Source organism: Rana temporaria, chromosome 1, assembly GCF_905171775.1.
Source record: "Rana temporaria chromosome 1, aRanTem1.1, whole genome shotgun sequence".
NCBI classification, from domain to species: domain Eukaryota; kingdom Metazoa; phylum Chordata; class Amphibia; order Anura; family Ranidae; genus Rana; species Rana temporaria.
Window position 1 is genome coordinate 462,242,619 of NC_053489.1, and position 23,057 is coordinate 462,265,675.

The following is a 23,057-nucleotide window of genomic DNA, read 5'->3' on the forward strand; positions in this document are numbered from 1 at the left end:
TGGACTCAATCGTTTTTTTAACTTATGGTGTGTAGGCACATCAGACCATCAGTCAGCTTCATCGGTTAACCGATGACAACGGTCCTTTGGACCATTCTCATCGGATGGACTGATCGTGTGTACGCGGCCTGATTTGAACACTGGAGTACAGGCAGACTGTTCCCCCAGCACAGCAAGAAAACTGACCACGATGGGAAGGATGTAGGAAAGCAGGGGAACTGGCAGAATCAATGGGTATTTCACACAAAAGAAGCAATACAAAGAGAACTGGATACATTTTAACACAAGTACATGGTACATGTAAATGATAGGATAAAAAAAAAAACACTCAACTGGCAACCCTCTCTAGATCTGAACTGCCTATCAACAGAAACCAAATGTAGGTGGCGAAGATTCATGAGAAGCAAATGTTCTACCTACTACATAAGACAGGTGTGCCCAACCAGTGGGCCGCGGAGCCCTCTGATGTGGCCCGTAACCTCCTGCTCTGGGATGGAATAAAATAGAATAGAATACTGGTATTAAAGGTACGTTTATAACTAATATCACAGTGTATATATGGGCATATCTGTTCTGCAGTGATTACAGGGCTGCTTTCAAACTGGTCCACAGGTGCAGAGACATGCACCTGTGGGTTACCTGCACTGAGCCATAGACTTCTATTACCTGCGAGTTTGGTGTGCTGTGAGTAGAGTGGGCTCTATAGAGCCGAGTGGGCTGTCACCCACCCGCTCCAATCATTGATCGGTTACCAGGTTGCTTAAGTGGCCCTTGCTCTTCAAAAGGTTGGGCTTCCCTGACATAAGACAAACAGATTTGATCAAACTTACTATACAAGTTGAATAAGTTACTCTGTTGAGTATAGTGGTAACTGCTCATCTCTCCTATATGCAAAGGAGGAAAAGATTAAGGAGGAAAAGATTAAGGACAAGATCATACCATATATGTGCTGCTATGGCAAATACATTTCCACAACATTCAGCTAGTAAAGCATTTGAAAAGTGTCCTGCTTTGCTCGCTTGTCTGTCTGCTGCTTCAAGCCTTACATCACCATTCTAAAGAACCAGTGAAGAAGGGCCAAGGCAACAAAGAAAAGCAGAAGGGGTCAAGAACTGTGTGCTGTGAGAGGGGTATCAAACTTTTTGAAGCAACATTTTCTAAGTCTGCTGCTTAGTTGTTGCGAGTTGTCCACTAAAAGACTCCAACATTCACATTGGGCGAAACAAAATGAGAAACTTTATAATGACAAGATTTTAAAACCTAGTCATCAGATATTGAATGGATATCAACTGGGCATGTAAGATATTTTTCCATAACTGGGGAAATAAATATCTGATCGACATGGTCTTACATGTTATCTACAGAGTTTTGAAACTGCATCTTTAATGAAGAGATTCAGGATATTTGGGACATCATGGGGTGCTTTTCCTTGTAAGTGGGGAGATAAAGGAAATTCCAGTTATATACAAAAACACAAAAGGAAGAGAGAGGGTGTGATGTGTAACATCATTAATTGCTACAAAGATTCAGACACTTTCCCGTCCAGATCTGCTTGTCCCAGCCAGAGGCATTTTTTTTCATCCTAACAATTTCCTGCTTTATTCTGCAAGGCTTCCCTGCCAAAGTTTGTAACATATATTGGCTTGGTTTCAAATAGACCTGTATATATGCAAGTTGATTGTGTCCCACAGTGCATGCATTGATATATTTGTTTTTATGTTTTCACTAATAAACTACACTTAAAGGTGGCACCCTCCCTCTTTATTTCTTTTTTATCCCCACACTCTATCTATCTATCTGTCTATTCTCCTTCTCTCTCTAGCTATTTTCATACATTCACCGTTGAAGAATAAGCAGTATGTTAGTTTATTCAAGTCAGCAGGTTTATTCAAAGTTGATTCACAGAAGGTTAAACATTTACCAACAGTGTCTTGGAACACCCACCCATTACATGTCAGCACTTTCAACATGACATAATGTTTTGTTAACAAGATTGTAAATGAACTCTGTGTACGCAAGTTCATAAATTCCACACATAAAGAAGATACATTTGAAATGTAAGTGTATTTTTCATCTGCTTATAAAATCATCAACAATGGTGTAAATCCACAATTAGCAACAAGAGAAGAACAAATATAATTTTAATTTATGACAAAGAAAAAGCAAATACTGATACTTTCATTATAGCTAATTTAAATCAGTGCAATCAACACATTTACATTGTAATACATACCAACTGCATACTGAGTAACTCCCCACACAGATGGTCTAGGTGATATTTATGTTATGCCTTGCCTTTTAGGGAATGTACACAAAGATGGCAATAACATGTGTCCTATTTATTTTGTACACTTAGCCAATGAAAACATAAACATGGCTCTTAAATGTACACCTACTACTAATGTAACAGTGCATTTACACCATTCACACCAACCACCAATTTACAGAGGGCTTTTACTCAGAAGGGGGATGGTCACCAGCTATCAGTGCAAAGGCTGTAAAAATATAAGGGGTGCACAAGCCACCGCATAACATCAGTAACTACTGGTAGGTGGTACAAATAGGTGTGCAATGATACACAGGTGTAAAAGGCCCTCCTCGTCAGCCATAGATCGGCCATGCTACAACCTATGGTGCCATCGATCCCCATGCTGAAACCTTGACCAGCTTGCAACTCCTGCATCTATGCTACTACATTTGCTGCAACAGACTGTCGTTGCCAGGGACAACCTTTGAGATCTTCCTTGCTGACATCCTTACACCGCGTAATCCCTTGTTGCTACACAGAAGCCCTGCAAATGGATAAGTAGCAATTGTGTCACTTGTAGTTCTATAGAAACATCTGCTGCATACTTTCCAACTAAGACAATTTCTGAGATTTATTATGGCTTCTGGCTATTAACATACTACTTGGGATAAACTGTTGTGCTTATGACTGCTTGCTATGGAATATCTTAAAGGGACATCTATTCTCAAATTACCTGAGCTATATTTGCCTCTCATATGCAACTATTATTACCTGAGCTATATTGCCTATCATATGTAACTATTAGTTGACTCTACAACTCCTATTTACTACGTGCTTGACATAAGTGCTTTTTGCTTATGGGCCCTGCCCCAAACTTGTTGAACATGTCCGCTCTAACTTTTCTATGCTAAGGGTTGATGGTATTTCATACCAACTCCCTTAGTGGCCTAATACATCTCTATATGTTTAAGTGATATGATGTAGAGAACCCCCAAACTCCTGTTTGCGTGGAGTGACGCCTAGGGTCCCGTACTGATAATCACTTGCATATAGGTGCATTGGAATCTTTAAAGTGTATATTATAATTTAAACGCTAAGCTCTGGTCGCATGTTGTAATGAGTCCATCCTTAGTAGCTCAACGCCTTACTTTATGTGAGAGAGAGAGATGATGTAGAGAACCCCCCAAACTCCTGTTTGTCTGGAGTGACGCCTAGGGGCCAATACTGAATTCTCACATAAAGAAGTACATTGAAATCCTTGCTAACACAGTTGTGGTTCACTCTGTTCACCAGAGCTGTTACAACAGGAGGGGTCTTTTTATTAGGTTGTACAAAATGTCACAGACTGCCAGAATTTTGTTGAAGTGGAGGGGAGCACCATAACAATGTTGATAAAGGGCCTGTGATTTGTAGTTAAATCCCTGAGTAGAAGACAGTAGCATTTTCATTGTAATTAACAAGTCCTGTTGATAAGGCTACTCCTGGTTCCTCCTTATAAGGCCCCACTTTGCTTTTTAAACCCCTGTGTAGGACCACAGAATAAACAGACCATTATCTCTTAAAATAAGCCTGTAATCACTAATTACATGGCAGAGAAATGTTGCAATTTATCAGCAGACACCCTGATGTGCCTACTTGTTCCTGTACAGGACCACCTGACTCCACAATAGACTGTTGTATTCCTCCTAAAGGCCAATGTTTCCAGGTATGGAGTTTATTTGCAAAGGTCTGCCCTAAGCACGGAAGCATGGAGGATGGGTATGGCAAGCTTTAACTATCAAACTCAAATTTAAAGATGGGTTACAAAGTTAGTCACACCTAGTGTTGAGCAGAATACGCCATATTCGATTTCGCGATATATCTCGAATATATAGTCGAATATTCGAGATATATTCGCTAAATTCGAATATTCGTGATATTTTATCGAAATGAAATGATTGCGAATTTTCGCTATTGCGAATGCGAAAATAATTGCGAATTTTCGATAACTGCGGTAGGAGCACTCTGATTGGCTCAGAATATTCGTGATATTTTACAATACAAAATAATTGCGAATATTCGGCAAATGCGGAAGGAGCACTCTGATTGGCTCAGAATATTCTTGATATTTTACAATACAAAATAATTGCGAATATTCGGCAAATGCGGAAGGAGCACTTTGATTGGCTCAGAATATTCTTGATATTTTACAATACAAAATAATTGCGAATATTCGGCAAATGCGGAAGGAGCACTCTGATTGGCTCAGAATATTCTTGATATTTTACAATACAAAATAATTGCGAATATTCGGCAAATGCGGAAGGAGCACTCTGATTGGCTCAGAATATTCTTGATATTTTACAATACAAAATAATTGCGAATATTCGGCAAATGCGAAAGGAGCACTCTGATTGGCTCAGAATATTCTTGATATTTTACAATACAAAATAATTGCGAATATTCGGCAAATGCGGAAGGAGCACTCTGATTGGCTCAGAATATTCGTGATATTTTACAATAGAAAATAAAAAGTGTTTTGCATTGGTGGTGATTCTTTACTCTATCCATCTGTCACAGCCGTTTGTCAATCAAACACCTTGAAGATTGAACACGTTCATGCTGCATGCTTTGGACTTTTTTCACTTCACATATCAAAGACATTTTTATGAAAGATTATTTTTCTATTATTGGGACTATATTTCTTTATATATTTGTTTCACTGTGTATTTCACAAGTTATTTGCGCTTGCTTATTTTATAATTTGCCCACGTCACTAGACATATTTTTTATTCTTGTAGAGCGACTCCATTTTCTGTCTTGTATTAATTTATGTTGTATAACATTTTTGAGTTGCTGCTGTATTCTCCCCTTTTTTTAAGGTATGCGCAATTTTTTCCTTCTTACAAAAAAAAATAATATCAAATTAATTTCAAACATACAAATATTCATAACAGAAACATACACAAAGCCCCCCCTTTTGCATCAGAGACAATCAGAGTTCTCCTACCACAATTCGCAATCATTTTCGCATTCGCATTAGCGAAAATTCGCAATTTTTTTTTTTTATATTCGGCAACATAAAATGATCGCCTCAGCTTAGCTACTCGGCCCAGGGTCTCTAATCATACCAGCAATGCTTTTAGACGTCGATAGGATGTGATCTGTTTTAAAAATAAAATAGAAAAAATGCGAATATTCGGAATTGCGAATATTCACCGCGAAATTCGAAATATATCGCGAATACTCGAATATGCCATATTCGAGCCGAATATTCGCAATACAAATATTCGTGAGCAACACTAGTCACACCTTCATAAATGGATCGCACTTTGACAGACAGAAATAAAATTTCTTCTGGATCTCTTCCCTGCAATAATGGCACTTCTTTTAATTAAAATTATTATTATTATACAGGATTTATGTAGCACCAGCAGTTTACGCAGCACTTTACAATGTAGAGGGGGGACAGTATATACAGTTCAATACAGAAGAAATAGAAGGGCCCAGCTTATAGAGCTTGCAATCTAAAGGGAGGGGAGGTGGTACAAAAGGTACAGTGGATGATATGAAGGAGGTGACTTGGGTACACTTCTTAGGTGAAGGTGGGATAGGCTTCCCCGAATAAGTGAGTTTTCAAGGATCGCCTAAAGTCAGACATACAGGGGCAGGGAGTTCCTGGGGATGGTAGAGGCTCTGGAGAAGTCCTGGAGACTAAAATGGGAGAAGGTAACAAGGGAGCTAGAGAGCAGGAGGACTTGGGAAGAGCAGAGAGGATGATTCGGATGATATCTGCAGATGAGGTTGGTGATGTAGCTGGGGGCAATGTTGTAGATGGCCTTGTATGCTGTGGTTAGTATTTTGAATTTAATATGGTGGGATAGGGGAAGCCAGTGAAGGGATTGGCAGAGAGGAGCAGCAGTCATGGATCGGTTAGTGAGGTGTATTATTCTGGCAGCAGCATTTATAATATACTGAAGGGGGAAGAGCCTGTGCAAAGATTGGCCAGTGAGGAGGGAGTTTCAGTAGTCAAGGCGGGAAATAACCAAGGAGTGAATAACTTGTTTTGTGGTGTTGTCAGTCAGGAAGGGGTGAATTCTGGAAATGTTGCAGAGGTTAATGCGGCAAGATGTAGCCAGTGATTGGATGTGGGGGCTGTGGGAGAGGTCAGAGTCTAGGATTACACCCAGCATCTTGCTGTGTGTGGAGAGACCAATGGTTGTGCTGTTGATCTCAATTTTAAAGTCATGTGGAGGGGATCGGGGAGGACGAAATATTACAAACTCAGTTTTAGAAAGATTGATTATGAGGAAGTGGTGTGATATCCATACTGCTACTGTATGTCGCTTAGTAAGTTTGTGATATGTGGGGAGATTGAGGGGGTGAGTTGAGGAGTGGAGAGATAGATCTGGGTGTCATCAGCATAGAGGTGGTATTGGAAGCCATAGGAAACTATCAACTGGCCATGGATGGGAAGAGGTATAGAGAGAGAATAAGAGGGGCCCAAGGACAGAGCCTCGGGGTACCCCAACAGAAAGAGGAAGAGGAGCAGAGGAGATGATGTTGTATGTGACACTGAAAGTGCACTGAGATAAGTAGGAGAACAAGGAATGAGCAGAATAACGGAGGTCAAGGGAGTGGAGTTTGTTGAGGACTCGGAGTGGGTGGTCAACTGTGTTGAAGGCAGCAGAAAGAGTATGAGTATGGAGTACTGGCTATTGGGTCACCAGTGAGGCTGCTTTCTTATCTTAACTGTCATTCATGCAGATGCTGCCGGCTAGTAACTGTCTAGGTCAGGCAGGTAACTTGCTTATATTTACCCAGAAAAGCCGTATCCTGAGTCCGTTGAGCTTTCTTACTTTAAATAAAGCTCTAATGAAGGGGAAGTGTTTTCGGGCCCCTGAAATGTGTTGGCTGTCTTTTAGTGCAAACCAATAAATCGATATGGACTTTCATCATTTGGTCTGGAGCTTTGTTTTCTAAAAATGATAATTGGAAATTTATACAATACAAGGTTTTATGTGCACAAATTGATTGATCAGCTCCATCTTTATTAGCTCAAATTCACTGGCCCACACCCCCTTGAGTAGTTAAAATTCACTGTCCAGCACCCTATTGTTTAGTTAAAATTCACTGACCAGCACCCCCTTCTTTAGTTAAAATGTACTGCCCATCACCAGTGTGAGCTCAAAGCCACTGCCCAGCACCCCTTATTTTATTAGAATTCACTATCCAGCACCTTCATTAGCTAAAGTTCACTATCCAGCACCCTCGTCTTTAGTTAGAATTCACTGCCCAGCACCCCCTTGTTTATTTAGATTCAACGCTATTGAGCTGCACCTTCTTTAGCTCAAATTAACTGCCCAATCTACTGTTCAGAACTCTCTTTAGATCAAATTTACCGCTCAGCTGTACCCCCTTCTCTCAAATTCATAGCTCAACTGTACCTTATATATAGCCCAAATGTACATGCCATGCCCACCACTTTAGTACTCCAATCCTATCCAAACACCAGTTCTTCACAGTTCACATAAAAAATAGTCAGGGAGGCTTAATATTAACGCACAACTGCATTACAGCCACAGAGGATCTGATATGTACAAGTATGTTGTGTCAGCTGTAACCTGCATTACTATGCATGCCAATGCTGTGGTGACCCTCCTGCCCGCCTACCATTTGTCAATCACTACCTACAGCCTGACACAATGGACAAAGATAGGACAGACAGGAGTTCTGCAATACTACAGTGCAAGCTAGCTCCTACATTGTGAGTAATGCTTGCCCACCACCACCACCATTTTTTTTACACCTGCGCGTATCTTCTTTGCAACCTACTGAAGTTCTCCTTTGCTTACTAAAATTGTGGAGAGAGAAGATCTTTGCAGGCTGTAGGAAATGTGCTTGTGGGCCGCATGTGGTCTGAAGGCCACCTTATTGACACACAGGATTTACCCTTTCCTTTCAGAAGGTTACTATCTGCATATGAATTTGGGGTCCCAATGGTAGGCTAAGGAGGCTGGCAGTGCTGTGCAGGTATGATTTCTGCACCTTACGGTACCTACTATAAAGCTTCAGTGATCTTCTGCTTTTTTAGTAGTCAGTACAGGTTTATTTCATTTCAAAAGTACTTTGCTTACTGCCTAAAAAGGTTGTTGGTTCTTAAAATTGTTATTTAAGCAATCACACCTCAGTTTCAAACCTTGATCTAACCAAGAAGGGAGTTTTTTATTTTGCAGCATGCTTACATACAATTGTGAATTAGTATTTTTCAGACTTCCCTTGAAGCACCAAGAATCTTACAGGGACCAACAATTTATGATTTTGCATGCACAATGCATCTTTAACATACTTAAAATGGAGCAGAAAAATAAACTTGTTAGCAAAGACTGTAATGAAAGAAAAATTATTTGAAACAAACTATTGATTTAGCCCAGTGGAAACTGAGATGCCAAAGTCCAATAGGTCATTAGATATACGAAACACAGGTCAATGGATAAAAAGCCAATTCAAGCCTCCTTGACCAATTTCCTTTCGCGGCCAAATCTTTATGAGCATGCAAGCATGGAAGAAGTCCTACAAAAATAAACGCCGGGGAGATTTCAGCAACTGCACCACGATTTACTAGAGATGTGAAAGGCTTCATTGTTTGAGTTGACTTTCATCAGACTTCACGATTCATATGTGGAAACATTAGTTACTCATATCCTTGTGTATGCCTAGCAATGTATCTGGGGTATGTTTGTTCTGATTGTATACTGCACAAATACTCTTTGTTCATATAATTATATGTAATAATATTTTTGAAATAAAAAGGAACATTTGAAGAATGCAGCCTACATTGTCCCAATGCAATTATTCATGTCTGGTTATGTTAAGGAAAAATTCAAAGCAGATGTAAAAAAGAAAACATCGACTATTTCTCTCTTCTTCTCTAAAATTATTTGAATGGATTTTAATGTGTAGTCATTTGTTCTCCCTCTTTATTGTCAATTCTTATCATTGGATGGAAACTAGATGACATTTCAAATCAGGCTCACAATGAAAGTGCACACTTACTGATTAGACATGGCTGGTTTACCAAAGGATCAGGAATTGTTCACTCAGCATAGTGAACAAAGTGAGGCTGTGTTTACTTTAAATATCCAATTATATGCAGAGGAATTTAGAACTAAAGCTGGGTACACACATATAGCGAAATGCAGCCTGTTCAGCAGAACCCAGTTGAATTTCGACGTGTGTGTAGCCCTTTCTGTTCAACAGAAGCCGGTTGTTAGACCAGCTTCTGTTGAACAGTTTATCTGGAAAACCAGTATTAATCCCCACTGTCAGAATACAATCTCTTGGTTGAACAAAATCTATTGGTTGAACAAACAAACAAAAAAAACTCACAGCGTGAACCCAGCTCAAGATTGTCATTGCAAAAAATTGGATAGGTAAAGTGAACACAGCTTATTTTTATTTTAACTTAAAGTAGAAGTTCAGTCAAAAGCTAACTAAGGCTAAATCTACTCCCACGGCCATTATAAGCCTATTCTATCTACCCCTGCAAAGAAAAGATCTGTATACTTACCTATTCTAAACCCACTGTGGTCATATGACCTCTCCAGTGGCGACTCCTGTGTAGAGGAGAGATCGTCGTTATTGGCTGCCCCTCCTCATCACTTAAGCCACAAATGACAGCTGTTCATGGGACCTGACTGTAGCGGCTTTAAAATAAGTACTGTATTTATTAGCGTATAACACTCACTTTTTTCCCCTGAAAATAGAGGGTAAACTGTGCGACAAAAACGCCTGAAGCGCGACGCTCAGATACGCTGGAGGGGAGAAATAACATTAATCTCTATGGAGATGGTTCACATCTCCACGCCGAATGCCGAAACGCCGATCGCGTGAAGCTCAAACAAGTCCCGGACCCTTTTTTGTCGCGCGTATTCAGGCGGCTTCGGCGTTCGGCATAGCCGACAATGACCTGTAAAAAACATTGGGTTAAAAACGCCGCGTTTTGTTGCAGCAAATCGCGGTACAAAACACTGCAATTTGTCGCGGCAAATCGAGGTACAAAACGCCACGCTAAGGTGTGAATGCAGCCTTAGTTAGCTTTTTTAACTGAACTTCCACTTTAAGTTGAACAGTGTGAACACTAAGGAAACTCACACAGACACAAGGCGAACATGCAAACTCCATGTATACAGTGTCCTAGTCAAGATTAGATGTGAGAATGTTAGAACTGTATAGCAGATGTGTCAACCACTAAGACCCTTACTAAATAAATACAATTCATTATTATATTAATTAAAAGAACATAAAATGTAACCTTAAATGCAAATTCAAATGCAAATAAAGGCAACAGAACCATTCATGACATCAGCTTTTTATAATATGTTAAAGAACAGCAGTAAGACAGAAGAGGGAGGCTCAACATCCTGAGCCAATCCAGCCCTCCTGCATTCACATGTTCTGACATGTTACATGCTGACAAAGAGAAACAGAAGAGTGATGACATCATCAGTCTACTTTATTGTCCAATCACAGGCTGGGGAAAGGGACTAAGCTTAACTGATTATCTGTAGTTGGCAAAAGTCAGGTCACCGACCTGCTCAACCTTTCTATGCTGTTAGCCACTGCTATGGAAATCTGAGGACTGGCTGCACAAAATAAATCATTTGGCAGATAAAATAGCTATTATGTATTTGTATTTCAACTGTGTATTTTGCTGTTTTCTAGGAGTTTAGCCTTAACAGAAACTCAAACTGTTTTTTCATAAATTTAGAGGTTGGCGGTAGTGATTATTTTTGTTAATGTTTATCCTCTATAACCTTGTTTTGTGCCTAATTGTTTCTTTCACAAGAACTTTGAAATCAAGACCAAAACTTTAGAATCAGTACAAAATAATAACTGCCACTAAAAGAGCTTATTATTATCACTCAGCAATGTTAATCTGTCAAAAGCTACAGTTTTTTAAAAAAAGTCATCAGTCAGTAACAACACCTACACACAGTCTGTTGTGTCTGTAAGTTTCAGCTATTACATCTCAGGTACATTTCTATGATTGCCCTTCAGTAGGAAAAGTTTGAAAGCTGTTAATGATGTGATGTTAACCTGCCTACACAGATCTTAACTATCTTCTAAGTGTACAAGAAAAAAGTGTAAAATGCAACTTGATTCAAATAAATAACATAAAGATATTCTAGAAAAGAGAAAAAAAAACACATAGGGGCAGATCCTCGTACAGCGGCGCATTTATGCACCGGGCGTAGCATATCTAAGATACACTACGCCGCCTAACTTACTTTTTTTTTTAATCCACAAAGAATCCGTGCCGTAAGTTACGGCGGCGTAGTGTATCTTTGGCGGCGTAAGGGCGCGGAATTCAAATGGCTGTGATGGGGGCGTGTTTTATGTAAATACGTCGTGACCCGACGTAAACAACGTTCTTTTTAACTGCGCATGCGCCGTCCGTGGGGGTATCCCAGTGCGCATGCTCGAAATTAACCCGGAACAAGCCAATGCTTCCGACGGTGACGTCATTCTACGCAAATCCCTATTTGCGAATGACTTACGCAAACGACGTAAAAATTTCAAATTTCTACGCGGGAAGGACGGCCATACTTAACATTGAGTACGCCTCATAACAGCAGCTTTAACTATACGCCGGAAAAAGCCGAACGCAAACGACGTAAAAAAATGCGCCGGCCGGACATGCGTTCGTGGATCGTCGTAACTAGGTAATTTGCATACACAACGCGGAGTTCGACGGAAACGCCACCTAGCGGCCGCCGAAAAATTGCAGCTTAGATCCGACGGCGTACTAAGACGTACGCCTGTCGGATCGACCCGAGATGCCGTCGTATCTTGTTTTGTGGATACAAAACAAAGATACGACGCGTGAAATTTTAAATTACGCCGGGGTATAAATAGATACGCCGGCGTAATTCTTTTGTGGATCTGCCCCTATATAACACCATACATATGTTTAGCTTTGTATAAAGGAAGTGCATGGTGTTCATTTAAATGTATAGTTTTTGCAAATTTTTGAATGCAGTTTATGAAGTTTTACATCCTAGATAGTTTTATAATATCCAGCATGTGACACAAGTGGATTCAGTTTCTTAACATTCTTTCCAAAAATAATATTCTTTATTTCAGTTTGTGTAGTCCAGCTTCTGACCCAGAAATTTGTGATTCATATGCTTGCATACCTGTCAGTAATTTAAAACAATTTCCATGGATGCTTTGCTTAACCCTTTTAGTACCAATTCAAGTTCAGGTTCAATGAAAGTTTAAAACAAAAAAATCCCAGTGTCTTTCTGTATTTGACATGAGCAGTGAACATGTTTCACAAATATTATTTGCTTGTAGTTATGAAAGAATATGGAGGCTGACATTGTTGAGCTCTCGTTCTGAAAATGCTAGCTACCTGACTGTCATGCTGACCCTCTTAACTGTCATGGCTGATATAAACTCTAAACTTATTATATAAGATAAACCTGTGTATACTATAGAATACCTGAACGTATAAAACACATTCACAGGACATTTGGCCCCATAATTAAATTGGACTTCCACCCAAAAATGGAACTTCCGATTTTCAGGAAACACCCCTCCGGTGTCACATTTGGACCCTTAAGGAGGGAGCAGATACCTGTGTAATCCAGGTATTTGCTCCCTTTTCCAGGCATAGGTTTGCCACGATGACCTATGCCACGTCCAGTGCCTCCTCTGTCCCCCCACTGTCTTCTGGGAGATGCACATGTCCCAGAAGACAGCAGGGACCTGTGGAATCACACAGCACACCTCGCACGTGCCCAGTAGGGAACCAGGAAGTGAAGCCACAAGGCTTCACTTCCTCATTCCCTTACTGAAGATGGCTGTGCCTCCACCCGAGAGCCAAGGGACAGATCAGCTTTGGGTGAGGACATTGCGGGTGCCCAGGACAGGTGAGTGTCCATATATTAAAAGTCAGCAGCTGCAGTATTTTTAGCTGCTGACTTAATTATTTTTTTGGGGGCGGAACTCTGCTATAAGTCTGCATTCACACTTTACAGAATGCATTTTTTGGCAATTTTGATGCATTTTTTTTTACACTTTTGCAAGTGTAAAAATGCATTTTTAAAGTGTTTTATAAGCTATATGCAAGTATTTTTGCATACATATCAAGCTTCAGACATGTGTTTCTTGGGCTAGGGAAGGGGAAGCACTTCTTCAAGTGCAAAAATGCAAGCGAAAATGTACAAATACATATGTCGCATGTTTACAGGCTCTCACATTAAAGTCTTTAAAGCGGAGGTTCACCCAAAAAACAAGTATATAACATTACATTCTGTATACCTCAAACATGTACAGTATGCGTTTTTTTTTTTGGGGGGGGGGGTGTACATACGGTATTATCGCTATTTTTCACCTGGCTTCTGGGTACTAGCTCCCGCGGGAGTAGGCATTCCTATGCAGTGGCGCAATGTCCTCTGGGACTTCGCCCAGATGATTGACGTGCCTGACAAAAACTTCCCCTTGGCGGATAAGGCACGTCACGAGTTGGCTCTATACGGCACCTGCGCAGTCAGCTCCTAGTCGGTGCGCAGGCGCCGTATAGCGCCGTATAGATCTGACTCGCAGTTCGGCTAGTTTCAGAAACTCGTGACACGCCTTATCCGCCGGGGGGAAGTTTTTGTCAGGCACGTCAATCATCTGGGCGAAGTCCCAGAGGACATTGCGCCACTGCATAGGAACGCCTACTCCCGTGGGAGCTAGTACCCGGAAGCCAGGTTAAAAATAGCGATAATACTGTATGTACACCCCCCCCCCCCAAAAAAAAACAGCATACTGTACATGTTTGAGGTATACAGCATGTAATGTTATATACTTGTTTTTTGGGTGAACCTCCGCTTTAAGCATATGGCATTGGACCACAAAAACCCCAGAGCATTGAAATGTGAACAGGTACTATTAAAGACAATGGGATTCTGCATGTACAAACATGGAGAAATACATTACAAAATGCTCAGGTGCGAATGGGGACTAACAGGTAAAAAATATTTAATGACGTTTCACCTTTGTTCATTGATGGGGGAAGGTGGTAACTACAATATTTATTACTAGAAGTCAAGGGATCCCTGCTAGAGAATGTTTTTTAAAGCCTGCAGAGAACTCCATGGAGGCATCTCACCTGGGTTCCCTGTAAAACTGTTAACTTTGAGATCTGCCATTGTGCCAAGCTCAGTGAATGATGTAAATGTAAATAGATATATATAGATAGATATATATATATATTTTTTTTTTTTTTAAATAATAAATAATCAAACAAAAATGTTCTAAAAAGTTGCCACATTTGCTAGCCTCATAATATCTGCTAAAAATGAGCTAGCGTATTGTAAACATTCACTGGACATTCACATTTTCCAAGTGCACGTTCCCATCGTTCCCGTCGTATAAATGCCATAAATGTTTGCAGTAAATGCATGATTCAGTAAATGTGCCAGTGATTTTTTATAGTGCATATTGTGCTTTTGTTTAAACGTATGTTACAACTATATGACTTCTTTAAGTAATGGCAGCTTTATAGGCTATATACACCTAGGCACTGGAGACCTAAGCTCCAGTGTGCTGTGATTACAGTCATAAACTGACCAGTTAATGAATCTATCAATGGAGGTAAAAGGCTATCACTCTAATTAGTGTGTGTCCACCATATGCTCGCTAAGTAAGAAATAAATTTGTGGTTTGTCTAAATAGAACCCTTTACACCATCTTAGACACATTTTGCGGTATGACCATTGTACAATTCATTAGCTTTAGTTACAAGACTGCAGTTTCAGCAAGCTGTAACAGTTACATAAACCACTATTTGGAGAACAAGAAAAGCTAAAAGTACTAATTTTCTTGTTATCTCACTTTCAAGGATGTAAACCTTTGCAGTAAGATAATGAGAAAGCAGTAGTTAAGTGTATACAAGAATAAACAAACTCTTAAATTTCACTTGGTAGCACATTCAAAATCTTCAAATAGGATAATAGAAAATAATAAAAGGGAATTAAATATGCAATCTAAAAGAAGTAAATAAAGAATAATAATAAAAAACACAAACGGAAAAACATTTTCCACACATCTTGATTTTGGTGTGGATTTTATAAGCTCATAGAAATTGTACTTTAAATAAACAGATTAATAGATAAAACTTCATACATAATCAATAGCGCATGTTATGGTCTTCAATAATAAAGACTGCAAAAAATAAAGCCTGTACACAACCACATAGCTATGTATAGTCTAATAAAAATGCACATAATCTGGTTTCTGTAATAAGTTATATAAATATTTCCCTATATAATATTAATAAATACAATGAAAGAGTGGGCTAGTTGTGCCTATCCTGTATTTGCATTTGTGCAGATGTACTCTAAATTATACATGCTCAGATTAGGGTCTCATCACTCAATGAAGAATTTCTGGCCTGTCAATAGTGGAAGAGCATGGAATGCTATAACTACATACATTTGTTCAGTAAAACAAAGGAGTGCCTGCCCTGGTGACAATTAAATTGAGAGACATATTATCCAGAGACAAAAGAGCACATGGGTGGGATTACCAATCCTGAGCAGCAGTGCTGTTTATAAATGTAATGGCCTGTGCAAATGGGAACATCCAGCACAGTTTTCCCAGCATTATAAGGCATACTAAGTAGATACTAAGTAGGTTTGGCTTTGTTATATATATATATATATATATATATATATATATATATATATATATATATATATATATATATACAGGATATACTGTTTATACACACACACAAACACACTGTATAAATAAATAAATCAATATATATATATATATATATATATATATATATATATATATATATATATATATATATATACATACACTTTTTTTTTCCTCAAGAAAGTATAATCTTTTGTATGACTAAAGCCCCATACACACTATCAGTTTTCCTGCAGGTTTTCTCTTCAGGTTTACCAAAACCATGTAGTGCAAGGGCCTGCCTGATTGCATACAAATTGAAACTCTTGAGGTTTGACCTCATATTAGATGGTTGTGGTAAACCTGAAGAGAAAAACTGCAGGAAAACTGATAGTGTGCATGGGGCTTAAATCTGGCCATTCACTGTGCAATTTTTATCTAGGTCATCATAAATTAGACAAAATTCACTCTATGCCTGACCCAGAAAAAAAATTAAAGGAGCCAGATAAACATGTTGGCTGACCAGCGCCTGCATCCAATCAGATGCATCTGCTGTTCAGGTATGCTCACAACTGTCAGAATACAATATCAGCAGCAGGAGATTTATCTATCCATGCTTCATAGCGTAGATGAAGAAATCTGTTAGATTTTTTTTTTTGTTCGGTGATCATGTGCTAACAAGAGACATGCTGATAGGAAGTGACAACTGAGTGACAAAGGGAAGAGCTCATCAATCTTCTGCTTCTTTTTTTACTGTCTACTCAAAAGATGAGGGAGGGATAATACCTGTAAGTCCTACATAAAGTGGCTGTAAAGGCACAAGGTTTTTTACCTTTATGTATTTTATGCATGAAGGTAAAAACTTCTGTGTGCAGCAGCCCCCCCCCCCCCCAGCCCCCTAATACTTACATGAGCCCCCTTTCGATCCAACTGTGTCCACGAGTGCTTTGCCTCTCTGGGGACTTGCACACCTGATTCTGGCTTTTGGCAATAGTGGGAGCTATTGCTTTCAATCAAAGCCAGTGAGCCAATCGGGAGTTGAAGGGGGCGGGGCTGAGCCGGGGCTCTGTGTGCGAATGGACACATAGAGCCTTGGATTGGGAGCACGCCTGCTTGGGTACCCTCAGAGCAAGCTGCTTCTTGTGTGGGGCACCCGGCAGGAGGGAGAAGCCAGAAGTGCCAGTGTAGGTCCCGAGATTAGGAGGTTCCAGACTGCTCTGTGCAAAACCATTGCACAGAGCAGGTACTGTATGTATAACATGTTTGTTATTAAAAAAAGAAAAAAAAAAGAAAACAAGGCTTTAAAATTGCTTCAACTGCAGTAGAGAAAATCAGGTCTTTTGCCCTGCCAGACAGCGTTGTGCTATGCAGAATTGTGTAAATCTCAGAACTGGATGGGCAGCAATGCAAATAGCATAAATAAAGCTCTTTAATATGTATTTTATTTGTGTATTTACAGTAGCTGTTTTCCTGAAGTGCAGTTTTAAAGCAATCAGAAATAACCGAACTAACCCACTGCAACTGAATTTCAAAGATCTGACTTTCAAAAATAATCGCTGACTGCAGAGCATACTGTAAAATCACTTCATCCATGTACAGTGCAGGTTGCACTGTGCCACGCCATATGTGTTTACTATAAATATAATCCGTTACTACATAAGGCACTGCTAACGCACTTGCTTTACTCATAATAAAAAACTCAGGTTTCAAAATTATATTGGTAGAGAAAATTGAGTACTGTCCGTGATACTTTTTTTATTTGCACTAACATATCATTTTTCATGGACAAGCTTTCGGGGTGTGTCCCCTTCTTCAAGGTTCAAGCAGTACTGAAGGTTTGGACCTTGAAGAAGGGTACACACCCCGAAAGCTCGTCCATGAAAAATGATATGTTAGTTTCCAAAAATAAAAGTATCACGGACAGTACTCGATTTTCTCTGTCACAACTGCACTAATACGGCTACAATCACGATATAATCAATTTAAAATAACATAACCTTTTTCTTCATAACTATAATTATATATATTGGTTTTTTTTTTTTTAAGTGTTCCAATAGTATGATTTTCCTAATGCTTGCGTTTATTCATTTCAACTGATTTTTTTATTTTATTTATTTTTAGGTAGCAAAGGATTATTACGTAATTTTTGGAAGGATAAAATGTAATGCAACTCCCAGGATTCCAGCATGCTGGGAAAATTGCATCGGACAAAAGTCTAAGGACACTGAAATTGTGTAAATTGCATACTGTTCACTGCAATAGTCACTGCAATAGCAGTTTAAAGTGATACTAAAGCCTTGTTTTGTTTAAAAATAACAAACATGTTATACTTACCTGCTCTGTGCAGTGGTTTTGCACAGAGCAGCCCAGATCCTCCTATTCTCGGGTCCATCACCAGTGTTTCTTGCTCCTCCCTCCTGCCAATTGCCCCCACTGCAAGCAGCTTGATATGGGGGGCACCCCACCTGAGTCACTGTTCTGTGTGTCCATTCAGACACTGAGCCACGGCTCAGCCCCATCTCATCTCTCTTCTCATTGGCTCACAGACTTTGATCAACAGCAGCGGGAGCCAATGGTGCCCGCTGCTGTGTCTCAGCCAATCAGGAGGGAGAATCCCAGACAGCCGAGTTTCTCATGCAACATTGCTGGATTGAGATTGGCCTCAGGTAGTAAAGGGGCTGAGGGGGGCTGCTGCACACAGAAGGTTTTTTATCTGAATGCTTAGAATGCATTTGGATAAAACAAATACTTCTGCCTTTAGAACCATGTTAACAGTGATGCTGCATACACACGATAGGTTAGTCTGATGAAAACGGTCTGATGGACCGTTTTCATCAGACCAAACCGATCGTGTGTGGGCCCCATCGGTTATTTATCCATCGGTTAAAAAAATAGGAACTTGTTTTAAAATTATCTGATGGATAAAAAACCTATAGAAAAAAACGATCGTCTGTGGGTACGTCCATCGGTTAAAAATCCCATTGATTTCTATAGAGAAGGCACCAAAAAAAATCATTGCATTTTTTGAGTCACGTGTCCATGTTTCACAGGTGTTTGACTAGAGTCAGGAGTCAGGAAATTAGATTTAAAATGAAAACTGACACAATGAAAAGTTATACTAAATTATTTTGCTGTATTGGAAAACTGCAAATTATTTGTAGAATAGAAAATTGCAGAGACTGGATGGGTTGGAAATGTGAACGATCTATGGCTAACATAAGCATATCTCATTCTGATGATGAATGTGCCCTTATCAAACGGAGAGAATCTGTCTACTGAGATAATTACAAGAAATAAAGCCTCTGTTCTCTTCAAACATTCAATCAGGATCAGCAGAAAGTTCTGTTTTCCGAATTCCCTTCAGGCTGACTGAATGGTAAAAGTGAACAACATTTTTCTAGCTTAAGGAAAAAATACTGCTTTAAATACAATAATGTTTGTAAGATACAGGAATTATAGAAACATATAGTGCTAACCTGGTCTGGGGTCCTGCAGGCCGGGTCTGGAAAATTCTGTAATAAAACACAGACATAGATCACTTATACATGGGATGTTAATGGTTTTGGATATCACAAAATATGATTATTTTTGGCCAAAAATAACATAAAGGCTAATGGCATATAGAATTTCCCCAATAGAAACAATTTTGCATACAGCCTGTTGGCTTTAAAGTGTCACAGTGTTACAGTGGTGGCCGGTGGTATTTTGCACAGCCAGCAGCCATCCCCCCCCCCCCACCAGGTCGGAACTTACCCTGGACGTCTCTCCGAGTGGCCGGCTAGCTTCCCCTGCATCTCCTTCCTTCCTGATTGCCTGGAAGGAGAATTAGTGTGACACTAGTGAATGTACATTCGCTAGTGTCACACAACTAGTTGGGCTTCTGGCTCTAATCACACGCTTCAAAATAAAAAGGTATGAATGGGTCCCCACTGTTTAAATATGGTTTATATATGGTTCCAAATGCAGAAGGTTTTTCAGATTAATGCATTCTCTTCATTAGAGTAATAAACATTCTGCATGCAGTTCCCCTAGCCCCCCCCCCATACATACTTACCTGAGCCTGATCTCAATTCAGTGATGTGCATGAGAGCAGCAGTTCTCTTGGCTTTCTTTCTCCTCATTGGAAGGGGAGGCAACAGCAGGATCCATTGGTGGACAGAGAGGCAGCAGCAGGAACTTTTGGCTCTTGCTACTGTCAATCACAGCCAGTGAGGAGGGCATCGGGGGTGGAGCAGAGACAGGCTCTTTTTGACAATGGAGCAAGTGGCTTGCTATGGGGGCAATAGACAGGTAGGGAGTTCACAAAACTCTTGTGTAAAAAGCAAAACAAAAAAACAGTTGGGGGTGGCTCTGCAGCACTATGCGTGTCTAAGGATGCACATAGCCTGGCTCAGGATCCAATGGGATTACACACATGCTAGTGTCTTTTTAGCACTCGGCTTCGTAAAGGAGGCACCCAAAGGATGAAGGTGCCAACAGCATCAGCGAGGACTGACAGAAGAGGAGGAAAAGCAATCTTTCTGTACATATTGTTGTACATAGCAGGCAAGTATAACCCCTTTTGTATTACTTTAACTAAAAAAAAACTCTTTCTTTTGCCTCCTCCAAATTACAAATTACTTTTTTTGCTGCTGTGATCTGGCTTCCTATTTGAGGATGTTAAAGTTTGATCTTCATAGTCTCATTGTATGTAGGAATGTAGTCACCCTCTCTTGTTCACTTCTGAGATGGACTAGGGACTTTGGGATGTGTAGTATGCATAGAGCAGTGCGTACTACCACACCTAAGGTACACTGCTAATTCCAAACATATGGAGGTGAAGGGGAAAAAACACAGAAATAATTTAATGAAAAATAGACTATAGGGCTATTAGGTAGTAGATGTGTATGGATTACTTCTGGAAACTAAGGATATTGTTTAGTGTCACTTTAAGGTTACAGATAATAGCCCTAGCAAAATGAGCCTATCACTGCAAATTATGTGAAAATCACAAGTTTCATTTTACTACAGAAACATATTGATACTATGGATGAGAATAGAGCTTTTCTGTAGGCTTAATCCAGTTTGGCTTTCAGATGTTGTGTCCTTCCATATATCACATGAGTTATGCCCTGTACGCATGTGCGGGATTTCCGACGGGAAAAGTTTCCGTTGAAAATCCAGAGGAGAAAGCCGAGAACCTGCTTGGTCAGTCTTTCCCCCTACACACGGCCGGTTTTCCCGACAGGAAAACTGCAATGGAGCTTTGGCCGGGAATCCCGGCCGTGTGTATGCTCTATCGCAGTTTTTCCCATAGGAAAACTGCGAAAAACGTTGGGAAAAAGTCCGCCGGTTTTCCCGAGGGGAAAAAAGACAACGGGTTTTCTATTTTTGTCCGGTTTTTGGGCAGTTTTTTTTGTGAGGAGCATACACACGGCCGGGATTCCCAGCCAAAAGCTCTCCTCACAGTTTTCCTGTCGGGAAAACTGATAGTGTGTACGAGGCATCACCTGTAAAATACTTTGTGAAACCCCTTTAGTAAACTGCAGAAAGCAGAGTTATTTTCTTCTTAGTTTGCTGTTTAAGAATAAAGTTTGCTATGTGCCTTATTCACATTTCTTTGTTCCTCTGAAATAAAAGCTATACCCTAACTACATATATATTTTATTCCACCAGTACAATCCAGATACTCTGAAAATGATTGGCGGACACAAATTACTTTGGAGCTGTTTATTACAGTAAGTATAGTTTGATCCCTTTATGTCTACTCTTATGCCCCGTACACACGATAATTTTTCGGCATGAAAAAAACGTTGTTTTAAAAAAATGTCATTTAAAATGATCGTGTGTGGGCTTCACATAATTTTTCGGCTTCTGAAAAACTACAAATTTTTTTTTCGAACATGCTGCGTTTTTCGGGTTGTAAAAAATGATCGTGTGTGGGCTAAAACGACGTTAAAAACCTGAGCATGCTCAATAGCAAGTTATGAGACGGGAGCGCTCGTTCTGGTAAAACTACCATTCATAATGGAGTAAGCACATTCATCACGCTGTAACAGACAGAAAAGCACAAATCGTCTTTTACTGACACGGAATCAGCTAAAGCTGCCCCAAGGGTGACGTCATCCGCATGGAACTTCCCCTTTATAGTGCCGTTGTACGTGTTGTACGTCACTGCGCTTTGCTAGAGCATTTTTTTAAAACGATGGTGTGTAAGCAATGTCGTTTTAATGATCAAGTTGGAAAAACTTTGTTTTTTCTACATGCCGAAAAACTTCGTTTTTTTTCATGCCAAAAAATGATCGTGTGTATGCGGCATTAGAGATTTGCTTTGTGTTCTATACAGGCAGTGCTAGTTACTCAACTGTTCAAAATTAAATCACTGATTAAGCTTTTTAAAGTGTCATTCTCCAGATGCTTTCAAGAGAAAGAAATGTGGGAAGCCTTACTGAATGAAAATACGCGTAACAAGCAAATGCTTTGGAGTTGATTTTCATGAGTGAGTGATGATAAGTTAGGGCTTTGAAATTTCTGTCTTGGAGGCCTTTAATTGCATTGAAACACTAGGGGGGTTGACAATTGACATCAAAGTTATAAAGTAAACTCCTCATTCTTTGGAAGTTCAGTGAGAGTTGGAGTATAATATTCCAAAGGTAGAAAATACTTGAACTGCAAGTTCAACATCATCCTGAATGGTGTCTCATTTGTGCGTTAATATTCTGAGGATGAACTACTTGAGATTTTAAAGCCTTTGTTGCAGTAAGTAGGTCAGCTGTTACTGAATGCTTCTAATATAGTGAAAGTAAATACTTAAAAAGTATGCAATATAATAGTACATGTTTATGACTGTAGTTACATTCCATAATAAAATCTAATTCCTTTTTCATGAAAATTCGGAAAGGACAAGCACTTGTTGACACTATGCAGGTCCAATGGATGGATTAAGCTCAATTAGTATGGTAACACACCAGAATAAGGATATTTATTTTACAAAAGTTATTTTGTTTTTTTCAATTCCTGTCCAAATTTTTTTTGAAAATTACAGTCATGTGGTCTAAATAAAGATAGTTATCCTTGTGTTAAAGCGTAACTAAAACCTCTTATACTTCACAGCCAAGGAATCGGCCATCTAGATCTGAAGTTGCTGCAACAC

General features: G+C 39.7%; 1 protein-coding gene across 4 annotated transcripts in view; it reads right to left on the reverse strand.

Annotated features, from left to right (window-relative positions):
- UNC5C (unc-5 netrin receptor C) overlaps positions 1-23,057 on the reverse strand; it is a 490,092-nt gene that overhangs the window by 352,062 nt on the left and 114,973 nt on the right. For all 4 annotated transcript variants that reach the window (XM_040328065.1, XM_040328051.1, XM_040328072.1 and 1 more), the window contains exon 2: positions 19,402-19,437. In XM_040328065.1, the coding sequence (XP_040183999.1) occupies positions 19,402-19,437 (36 nt within the window). The remainder of the gene's footprint in view (positions 1-19,401; positions 19,438-23,057) is intronic.